At 31.2% G+C, this 11,874-nt stretch overlaps 2 protein-coding genes across 2 annotated transcripts; one reads left to right on the top strand and one right to left on the bottom strand.

The window, feature by feature from the left end:
• The first annotated feature begins 2,608 nt into the window (after window positions 1-2,608).
• On the top strand, window positions 2,609-4,942 carry LOC131631894 (vicilin-like). The gene is made up of 6 exons (XM_058902657.1): window positions 2,609-2,957; window positions 3,106-3,281; window positions 3,462-3,542; window positions 3,649-3,972; window positions 4,215-4,527; window positions 4,661-4,942. Exons 1-6 carry the CDS (start codon window positions 2,660-2,662, stop codon window positions 4,852-4,854), a joined length of 1,386 nt encoding a protein of 461 aa, XP_058758640.1. The 5' UTR covers window positions 2,609-2,659; the 3' UTR covers window positions 4,855-4,942.
• A 5,965-nt stretch (window positions 4,943-10,907) lies between these two features.
• LOC131631923 (uncharacterized) lies at window positions 10,908-11,657 on the bottom strand. The gene has a single exon (XM_058902683.1). The coding sequence runs from the start codon at window positions 11,655-11,657 to the stop codon at window positions 10,908-10,910; it is 750 nt and encodes a 249-aa protein (XP_058758666.1).
• Between the last annotated feature and the right edge of the window lie 217 nt (window positions 11,658-11,874).

Genomic DNA, 11,874 nt, shown 5'->3' with positions numbered 1-11,874 from the left:
CACCCCTCAATACCCTATACTCAATACTCAATACTGGATTTCCAATGACTTATGTAGGCTTATGCACGGTGCATAAGGAAATCCTTATGCATATTAGCCAAAGCCATAGGGAGGTGGGTAAAGAAAAAACCATATTTTTTCTAACCTTGAAACAAACACACCTAAAGAGTCTTATAAGATTATTTGGCTTTGACTGTGAAAATCATTCTTCAACGTTTCAACTTCACTTCTAGCTTGATGACAAACTGTAAATGCACGATAATCAAAGATTTTCTCTCATAAAAATACGTTGATAGTTTTTTGTGAAATCTCTTAAAGAATATTTGAAGAAAATCATCTAGAAGTAGAACAACCTAATGAGACAGTGAAGTCAAAGCACTAAGAATAAATTGGAGGTGTAGCGGGGAAAATCTGAGATCAAAGCCATTGACTGACTTGACTCATTATTTTACTGAAAGTCGCCACCGCACTTTATTGTTTCCAAAGGAAATGGAAAAGGAGCTAAATAAACTCAAAGTTTGTTTTTAAAACAAAAAAGAGATCTTAGGTACTGGTGTTGATTATACAAAGGGAAGGTTTTAAGCACCCCTCATATTTGTGGTACTCCGTAGGAACCTTTTTTAAAATCTGTGTTTTTTGTGCGAAAGGAAAGGTTTGTTTGAATTTTAAAAATAAGCTCGGCAAGACATTACATCTTGTGCCTACATACCTCCTCGGTGCAATGGAGAAGTCAGAGCTAATGTAGTTCCACTTAAAAATGGGAGATTTTTAAAAAGAATACACTTTATCATCGCCAGAGAGAATACTCAGTCATTGATTTTAAACATGAGAACAGATGAATTCTTTGCGTCACAAATGAAAGAAATACTCCAACTTGGATAAAATCAACAAGTATACCACTAGCTCTCTCAAGTGAAAAAGATTCGATCATATCAATCAATATCAAAATCGTGGGGTATCGCAACTCGCTATAACAATTAATCGTGTCTAAACTTTGAAGGAAATTCCAGCAAGGGCAAAAGATATTTTTTAAAGAAAAGGTTTTTAAAGAGTTTTACAAATAGAAGAAGGTTTTGGAAAAAGGGAGAAGATTTTGAAAATCTAAGAAGGGGAGGAGATGAAGGGACTATCCTAAAGCTTAAAATAAAAGCTAAGGAAAAGAACGATCTAACCAAAAAGAAGCCAACACTTGACATTATGAGTCAAGGTAGATTTCTCATCCTTTGGACTATGATAAGTGTCAAAATGTAGTTATTTTGTGTATGTAAATAGTGGCACTTATCGATACCTTTTCTCTTAAAGAATATTTGAAGAAAATCAAAGAATATCTAGAATTAGAACAACCTAATGAGACAGTCAAGCCAAAACACTAAGAAGAAATTGGAGGCAACACCGAGAGAACTCACCCTTTCCGGCAGAATGTCCAATCTATGGACCAAAATCCTCATCGTAGCGAGCACCAATGGACGACTCTACCCATGAATTTCCTAGAAATGGACGGATTGACATAGTGTTACATTCAGGTGACATCCCCATGAATGTGGGGCTCCCAAACTATAAACAAATAAAGTGTTACTCTTTGCAGAGGTAGTATTAGGAAAAATCAGAGCCGGTCCTGGCCCAGGCAAGCAGGCCAACAGTCCAGGACCTAAAAAAATGGGGGTCTCAATTTTGAGAGGTATGGTTAAGAAATTATAATACTGAAATAATAAAATATATATTTATTAGAAAAATTAATGAACAATTCGTTGTTTGTAGCCCAACGGTTAAGACTTTGCTCTAGAGGCTTAATGTCTCCAGTTTGAAAGACAATGCATGTTTGCTAGCATATACACTTAATTTTGAGATTAATATATGGATTAAATGGATAAAGTAATTATAAATTCAACTCTTTTCTCTTTAGACAAATAAAAATATCCACTAATATGATAATTAAAAAAACATTTTTATATTTAAAATCGAAAAAACACTATTTTTAAAATCGAAACAAATATTTTATTTGGATTTGAATTTTTAAAATTAAAAAGTTCTACATTTTACCATAGTTTTTTTTAGTAAACAAGTTTTAATATAAAGCGGAGAACTAAGGTTCTCCAACCTGTTAATGGTATGCTTTTAATTGTCATAAAATTAATAAATCTGTTTCTAATAGTTTGTCGTATATTTGAAAAAATGAAAAACAACTGTGTGAATAAAATAGATAAATTTTTAATAAAAATGTCATTAAAAAATAATAATTTTCTTAGCAGTTAGTTAATGAGAAAATTTAGAGAAAAGAGTTTTTTAATAATTCAACATGAAGAAATTCCAACTCAATAATAAAACATAAGTGTGCAGCAGATGTGATCCATATTACTTTATTATCACTAGAGAAATTCTCCTGAAAAAGAATTTGTGTGACGAATCAATTGTTAACACTGTCTAGTCATTTCATTAATTCATATATAAAGCATCCTCCTTTACCATAAGAATGTCCAAATGTTGGTGCATGTTAATTATATGCATGTTTCACACACGTCTATATGCATGGTTCAGCATGGCCAAATGTTGGTGCATGTTAATTATATAACTTTCTTTCTATATCTATAAATACCCTCTCATATCACTGTACTCTATTCATCCACACAACAAGCTAAGTGAAACATTAGTTCAAATCAACATGGCTGCTATTACAATGAAAGCTTCATTCCCACTTTTGATGCTGCTGGGAATTGCTTTACTAGCGTGTGTCTCTTCTAGACCTGATCAAGAGAATCCATTTATCTTCGAGTCTAACAGGTTTCAAACTCTTTTTGAAAATGAAAACGGTCACATCCGTGTTCTCCAGAAGTTTGACCAGCGTTCCAAAATATTTGAAAATCTTCAAAACTACCGTCTTTTGGAATATAAGTCCAAACCTCACACCATATTTCTTCCACAACAAACCGATGCCGATTTCATCCTTGTTGTCCTAAGTGGTAATTTATTATTTATCAAGTTAAATATTTAAAACTAATCACACATAGTTTATTTTATAAAAAAAACGGTATTTATTACTTTACATGCTTGTTTTGTAAGGATAAATTACATTCAATTTTAAAATATAATGTTAATTGTAACTTTCAGGAAGAGCTATACTCACAGTGTTGAAACCCGACGATAGAAACTCCTTCAACCTTGAGCGTGGAGACACGATAAGACTTCCTGCTGGCACCGTTGCTTATTTGGTTAATCGAGACGACGACGAAGATCTTAGAGTATTAGATCTTGCCATTTCCATAAATAGACCTGGCCAACTTCAGGTAATATAGTCAGTTAATGTTTACCTTTTCTTATATCAAATATGATTTGCGCGTTGGTGTATGAAAAAATTTAAGGATCTCTACCATAACATAACTACAACAATTGTGATTGTATTTATACCTATTTTACTGTAGAGATTTTCTAATGATCTTAAGATTATTGTTTGTCCTTTTCAACAGTCTTTCTTATTGTCTGGAAATCAAAACCAACCTTCCATCTTATCTGGGTTCAGCAAGAACATTCTACAGGCTTCCTTCAATGTAAACATAACACACACAACTTCTTCATTTTTTTATGTATCTGTTTGGTTTTCTATATATATGTTAATATTCACTTTTTCTTTGTATATATTGTAAAAAAATATAGACCGATTATGAAGAGATAGAGAAGGTTCTTTTGGAAGGGCACGAGAAAGAGACACAACAAAGAAGAAGCCTTAGGGATAAGAGGCAGCAGAGTCAAGAAGAGGATGTAATAGCCAAATTATCAAGGCGACAAATTCAGGAATTGAGTAAAAATGCAAAGTCTAGCTCCAAAAAAAGTTTATCCTCTGAATTTGAGCCATTTAACTTAAGAAGTCGCAATCCTATCTATTCCAACAAGTTTGGCAAATTCTTTGAAGTCACCCCAGAGAAAAATCCGCAACTTCAGAACTTGGATATACTTGTTAATTCTGTTGAGATTAAGGAGGTATGGTAAAATGATTTTATAATATAGGAAACTAACTATATTACACACCGAGATTTCACTTGATCAAATTTTAATTGTTCTAAATGATTTGATTTTTGCATGTTAAAGTTATATTGTCAAACTTTTGTTATTAAGTTGACATCATATAAGTAACTAAGTTTTATATAGTCAATAACATGCTTTGTGTATAGAACATATACCAAAAATATTTATTTAATTATTCTTTAAAAATTAAATTCCAGGGATCTCTATTATTGCCACACTACAATTCGAGGGCCATAGTAATAGTAACAGTTAACGAAGGAAATGGAGATTTTGAACTTTTGGGTCAAAGAAATGAAAACCAGCAAGGACAGAGAAAAGAAGAGGAAGAAGAAGAGGAACAAGGGGAAGAAGAGATAAACAAACAAGTGATAAATTACAAAGCTAAGTTGTCTCAAGGAGATGTTTTTGTAATTCCAGCAGGTCATCCAGTTGCCATAAGAGCTTCCTCAAATCTCAATTTGCTTGGATTTGGTATCAATGCTGAGAACAACCAGAGGAACTTTCTTGCAGGTATATCATATTATCACTCATTCACTCTCTCTATATATTCATTTTATATATGTATTTTAAAAGTCTGGTTCTATTAAATCAAAGAGAAAAAATTATCAAGATATTCTTTTTTCTGGTGATTGAAAATTTGAAGGCGAGGAGGACAATGTGATTAGCCAGATACATCGATCAGTGAAAGATCTTGCATTCCCTGGATCAGCTCAAGAGGTTGATAGACTATTAGGAAATCAGAAACAATCTTACTTTGTAAATGCTCAACCTCAGCAAAGAGAGAGAGGAAGCCATGAAACAAGAGATCGTCTATCTTCAATTTTGGATGCTTTTTAATGAATGAGCAAATAATATGCATGTATGCTATCAAGATATATAGCTCATAGTGAGCAAAGAATAAAACAATGTTCTCTAGTAACTATAATTATCTTTCCACTTTTATACTACGAAAAAATAAATAAAGAGCATTTTGATGATCCTCTTAACTACTAAGTTTTTTTAGTAATACTCTTATATACTAGTATGAGTATGAATAATCTTTTTCTTTAAAAATGAGTATGTATTATTCAATCAACCATAAATAGTCAATTAAACCCTTAAATTATAATTTTAGTTATAATTTGATAAAGCAATTAAAAATGGGCCTGTATATGCCACTATTAGTATTTTTCCATAGTTAATTTTGTAAATCCTAAAGAAAAATCACATAAAAAAATTAAAAAAAAAAATTAAATTGTATTCCAATAAAAATTGTCATACTACGAGCAAACGACAAATGTTATAATAGTATGGGCTTAGACTTTGTAACAAAAATATATAACGATTGTTTATTAAAAAAGTAAATAAATAAAAGTATAAGACACTAATAACATTAAAGCTAATGTAAAAACATGATATCTCATATCTATGATCCGTGAGATACATTCATCAGTGTATTAATCAGATCTAAAGAAAAATACGATTAAAATTAAAGAAAAATATAATATTAAAAAATTTAGAAGACTCTCAAAACTAACTAAGAAAATAGAAAATATTTTCATTGATTTATTTGACATCTTCGAATGTGTTAAAGACACTACATATATATAATGCTAATAATGGATATTCAAGTAAAAGATCCAAAACTAAAAAAAAGATTAACTCAATAAAATTAAAATAAGATATTAACAAATAAAAATTATACTTCTAATTTATTATATAAGTTATATACTTACTGATAATTCAAACTATATCATCTTCTAATGTAATAGTCCCTATGCATTAATGTTATGTTATTTGACCATAAAACACTTTATGTATTAAAGACTTTTTTAATTCATGATCACAATCCCAAAGCCCTCTAGAATGACCTATTTCTTAATGGGATAGAGGACATATCATAACCTATCCAACATTACGCACACCATAGAGCCTCACACCTCAACGTTTGCTAATTCTCTCCCCACCATAAACACCATAATACATGGCCTCTCGATACTTCAGGCAAGCCAAACCACCATAATGAAGTTTCATGTCTCTAATTCATTAAGGGAGGGGACCTCTATATGGTTTTTTTACTTGTACTTTAAGCTTTAGTTGGTCATTAATCTTATATTTGAGTCGCATTCTCAATTGCGCATCTTTAAGGATAGAGTTTTGAATCTCTATTTTAGCATGCAAAATTCAAAATATTAATGTTTGAGTATAAATATTATACTTTAAATCAAGTAGTTGAATTTTTGGAACAAGAACCATAATTTAGATTTATTCAAGTCATGTCAAAAGTAAATTCTCAAAAACATCTTTGGAACTTGAACTTTTGAGATTTTGGATGTGTGATTCGAATCACAAACCCCCTGAGTCAAACCAAACGAGGCAATAAGAACCAGATATTTGTGTAATCTTGTGATTTGAATCATGACTTACAGTAGATTCTAATAATGTACTTTGTGAGTTGAATATCAATTTGTACATGAGCCGAATTATAGATTCTTCTTCAGCCACTGTCAAGTTTGAGTTCAATCATGACCAACTATGACTCAAATCAAAGTTGTAACACCATAAGCCCGAATATTATTTAAAATAATAATCAACACTTTAGGATGTTACTCAAATCAAAATAAAACATGCATACCATCTCAATTTATTGACATACTCGTAGAGGAATTTCAAATAATAACATAACTTCAATAATCTCTTTAACTAAAGTAATTAATAAAAATGACATGATCCAAAATCATTAACTCAAATAATTAGTGAAATTAGACAACGCTTTAAAATTGTCCCCATGAGTATTTTAGGGGACATTTGTGAGGTGTTACGAAAATTATCTTTGCATCCCACAAGAATCATTGCCTAAACTTTTTTTAGGCAATAATTTTCACATGTTGCATTAAAAAGTTTTGTTAGAAGCAATAAATGATGAGTTTCGTCGTTAGATGAAGAATCCATCTATGTTAAAAAACAACAACAAAATATTTAACCAATCTTAAAAAAAAAATATACAAACAATAACAATAATGTGTCTCATGCACATTCATCAACAATAACAATGTGTCTAATACACATTCGACAACAACAACATATAAAAAATAATAAAATGACAATTGTGTCATATATACATTCAGTAACAACATCATATAAACAACAACAAGAACAACAATGTGTCTAGCATACATTCAATAACAACAACAACAACACTGAATATCAACAACATTCAACAACAAAATAAGTTCAACAACAACATAAATGAATCTATAAGAACTTACAACAAACAATATTCAACAACAACATTCAAATTCAAAAACAACAATAACATAAACATGAACAACAACAACGTAAACATCAAGAACATAAATGTATTGTACATGCATGATAAATAGTTTACATAATAGAAATATGACGAATAAGTAAAAGAGTTTTGTCCACCCTTCTTTGTCTAACTACTCTGAGTTTTTTTTTTTTGTAAAAAGGGAAACACAAGAACAAACCATAGTTATATTGATTTTCGTTGATTTGTAAAAGAGAAATCTAAGAACGAACGATAGATACAGCGTTGTACGTTAAACAAAGAACGAAAGATTGTGATTGCATGTCTCATTTCGTTAATGAAGATGAAAAAATGGGTTCAACTTGCTCTGGATGTTTTAGGGTTGAAAGATTCCTCAACGATGAAATGAAAAAATGGCAATTGAATAGATAAGTTAAATTGTAATTCATGTTTCAGAATAACACATTTCACCACGGTTGTTTAAATCAACCGAAGTGATATCTAATATATTTAATTAAATTTTAAAAAATGCGCCAGTTTATTACCAGTCAAAAATTTAAAAATAGTAGTGAATTCGGGAATATTTTCTTCCTCCCTTCCAAAACCCCTAATAAAACAGACTCTTATTGAATTGAAGATCATTAAAAAAATCTTGAGAACCATGCCTCTATTTTTGATGGTATGTATCTCTTTCAGCTAAAGTTGAGTTCCTAGGTTTGAATCCAGTCTTAGATACTCCCATAATTAGTCATCTTATTTTAAATTCAAGCGGATTTGCTCATATCTCACATATTAAAAGGTAAAAAAACGCTTTTAGGGCATATATGTGTGAATCGAATCACACAATCCCCTTAGTCGAATCAAATGAGGAAATAAGAACCAGGTTTTTGTGTAATCTTATGATTTGAATCATACCTTACACTAGATTCTAATAATGCACTCTGTGAGCCTAATCACAGTTTGTACATGAGTCGAATCATAGATCCTTCTTCAGCCACACAGCCAAGTTTGAGTTCAATCATGACCAACTATGACTCAAATCATAGTTGTAACACCATAAGCCTCGAATATTAATTTAAAAGAATAATCAACACTTTAGGATGTTTCTCAAAATAAAACATGCATACCATCTTAATTTATTGACATACTCGCATCGGAATTTCAAATAATAACATAACTTTAATAATCTCTTCAACTGAAAGAATTAATGAAAATAACATGATCCAAAATCATTAACTCAAAACAAATAAAATGCCTTGTTTTCGATGTTACAAATCAGATCAGAGCACAAAATGCCTTGTTCTGTGAAATTAGACAATGCTTGAAAATTGTCCCCATAAGTATTTTAGAGGACATTTGTGAGGTGTTACGAGAATTATCTTTTCATCCCACAAGAATCATTGTCTAAACGTTTTTTAGGCAGTAAATTTCACATGTTGCATAAAGAGTGTTGCCAGAAGCAATAAATGTTGTAGTGATGAGTTTCGTCGCTCGATGAAGAATCCATCTATGTTAAAAAACAACAACAAAATATTTAACCAATCTTAAAAAAAATACAAATATTAACAATAATGTGTCTAATGCACATTCCTCAACAACAACAATGTGTCTAATACACATTCAATAACAATAACATATAAAAAACAATAAGATAACAATTGTGTCTTATATATATTCAGTAAAACATCATATAAACAACAACAAGAACAACAATTTGTCTAACATACATTCAATAACAACAAACATTAAACATTCAACAACAACAACACTGAATATCAACAACATTCAACAACAAAATAAGTTCAACAACAACATAAGTGACTGTATAAGAACTTAAAACATCAACAACACTCAACAACAACAACATCACTATTCAACAACAACATTCAAGTTCAAAAACAACAATAACATAAACATGAACAACAACAACAACGTAAACATCAAAAACAAGAACATAAATGTATCGTACATGCATGATGAATGGTTTACGTAATAGAAATATGACGAATAAGTAAACGAGTTTTGTCCTCCTTTCTTTTTCTTCCTATTCTCACTTATTTTTGTTGTTTTGTAAAAGGGAAACCCAAGAACGAACCATAGTTATATCGATTTTCGTAGATTTGTAAAAGAAATCTAAGAACGAACGATAGTGACGACGTTGTACGTTAACCAGAGAACGAAAGATTGTGATTGCATGTTTCATTTTGTTAATGAAGATGAAAAAATGGGTTCAACTTGCTCTGGATGTTTTAGGGTTGAAAAGTTCCTCAACGATGAAATGAAAAAATGGCAACGGAATAGATAAGTTAAATTGCAATTCATGTTTCAGAATAACACATTTCACCACGGTTGTTTGAACCAACCGAAGTGATATCTGATCTATTTAATTAAATTTAAAAAAATGTGTCAATTTATAACCAGTCAAAAATTTAAAAATAGAAGTGAATTATGGAATATTTTCTTCCTCCCTTCCAAAACCCCCAATAAAAGAGACTCTTACTAAATTGAAGATCATTAAAAAAAATTGAGAACCTTGCCTCCATTTTTTATGGTATGGATCTCTAGGTTGGGCAAACTTGGATGCCCCTACTCCCAACAAATTGTTGGTCGGGACTGTGAAACTATCACTGTTTGGTCATAAGGATAATAGTTCTTATCTTATTAGGCCATGGACGGCCGACCCGGGGGTTACCCGCGCGCGATTGGCAGTGGCATAACCAAATGAGAAGTAGGGGAGACAAGGTATAACGCTGGGTAGCGCAGCGCATCTATTTCGGGTTTACCAAAGTAGAGTTCCTGGGTTTTAATCCAGTCTTAGATACTCACATAAATAGTCATCTTATTTTAAATTCAAATAGATTTGTTTATATCTCACATATGTAAATGTTTTTAAAATTATAAAACTCTATTTTTAAAATCGAAAAAAATATTTGATTTGAAATTGAATTTTTAAAATTAAAAAGTTCTACATTTTACCATAGTTAATGGTATGCTTTTAATTGTCATAAAATTAATAAATTTGCGTTGACTTGTAATTATAAATTAGTAGAATATCTATGCATTTGCAGTAGTAAGTTCATTTGTAACTTAAAATTTATTCGATACGATTTTTAAAATCCTTAAAAATTATAGTTGTTGTATTATAATAATTCTTATTTTTGAAAAAAATTATAGTTTTTTTATATCTAAAATTGTCATGTATATTCTTTTATGTTTTTACTGTTTCTAATAATTTGTCGTATATTTGAAAAAATGAAAAACAACTGTGAATTAAATAGATAAATTTTTAATAAAAATGTCATTAAAAAATAATAGTAATTTTCTTAGCAGTTACGAGAGAAAGTCTCGCTTAAAATATATTAGACAAATTTAAAACTATAATATATTGGATAAACTTAAAACTAGAAGCTCTACGAAAAAATAATTTTATTTTCAACATCTATAACAGCAATCTTGAAAGCATTAGCATCTCAAAGCAATTTCATTTTCAATACCAGCGTTTCAATAACTTTTTTTTAATAGGCAAAGGAATTAAAAAGGAGCATAAGGGGTGCTCCACCCGATTACAAAGGCGAAAACAGACCGCTATTTAAAACAAGAAAGCAGAAGAATATGCCATGAATGGAAATTACAATTAGAATCAAGGATAGATAAGACTAGATTGTAACCACATCCATGCTCTCGAAACGATATCCGACATACACTCATGAAAACTAAATTTCACCTTGTTAAAAATAATATCGTTAGGTTTACACCAAATACTCCAACACGTTGCTATCCAAATTGCCCCCATTATCTTCCTCGATACACCATTCTTCATCTTTTCATAAGCAAAAGGAAAATTCAAGAATTCATCCAAAGAGAGATTCTCACTCACTCCTAACCATTCAAACACCTTCACCCAAATACCTTTCACCACCCGACACACGCCTAATAGGTGCTTCAAACTTTCAATCTCCGAAGAGCAAAAAACACAAAATGACCCGGAATCATCTAAAATTGCCCGCTTGAGCAAATGCTCCTTCGTTGCAATTATGTTATGAATTATCCTCCACCCAAAGAAAAGGAATTTTGAAGGGGCAATAACCTTCCACATGAACACCGAAGCCTTAACAATAGAATGCTGTAAAGAAATTCCGGATAGTTTTGCAAAGAACCAGCGGTAACACGAACTAACCGTGAATGTCTCCTGCGAATTAAGACTCCACAAGAAGTCATCCTTATCACCGGCAGAAGGAGCTGATAGCGAAATAACATCCTGGAGATGTTGCCATGCTGCCACGGTGCTGCTGCTGTTGCTAGGATAGAGGATAGCGTCCCTCTGCCACTGCCAACTAGAGCTGCTAGTTCGGCCAGCCTCTGCCACTGTCATTCCATCGTCTAAAGCCATAGCGTACAGTTCAGGAAAAATAAGCATAAGAGGCTTAGTGTGATACCCCAAAATTTGCCCGCATCTTTTTCAAAAAGAAGGCAACAGACTTCTATCTAAAAATTGGGAGTTTCATATAATCTTGGATTTTATTTCAGAAATATCCTGATTTTATGAATACTTGGTTTTTAGAATTTTTCTTATGCGGTATTTTGGTTCGCTGTTGAATTTATTCTTA

Source organism: Vicia villosa, unplaced genomic scaffold (assembly GCF_029867415.1).
Source record: "Vicia villosa cultivar HV-30 ecotype Madison, WI unplaced genomic scaffold, Vvil1.0 ctg.000881F_1_1, whole genome shotgun sequence".
Lineage (NCBI taxonomy): Eukaryota > Viridiplantae > Streptophyta > Magnoliopsida > Fabales > Fabaceae > Vicia > Vicia villosa.
This window is presented reverse-complemented; position numbering and strand designations above follow the sequence as displayed.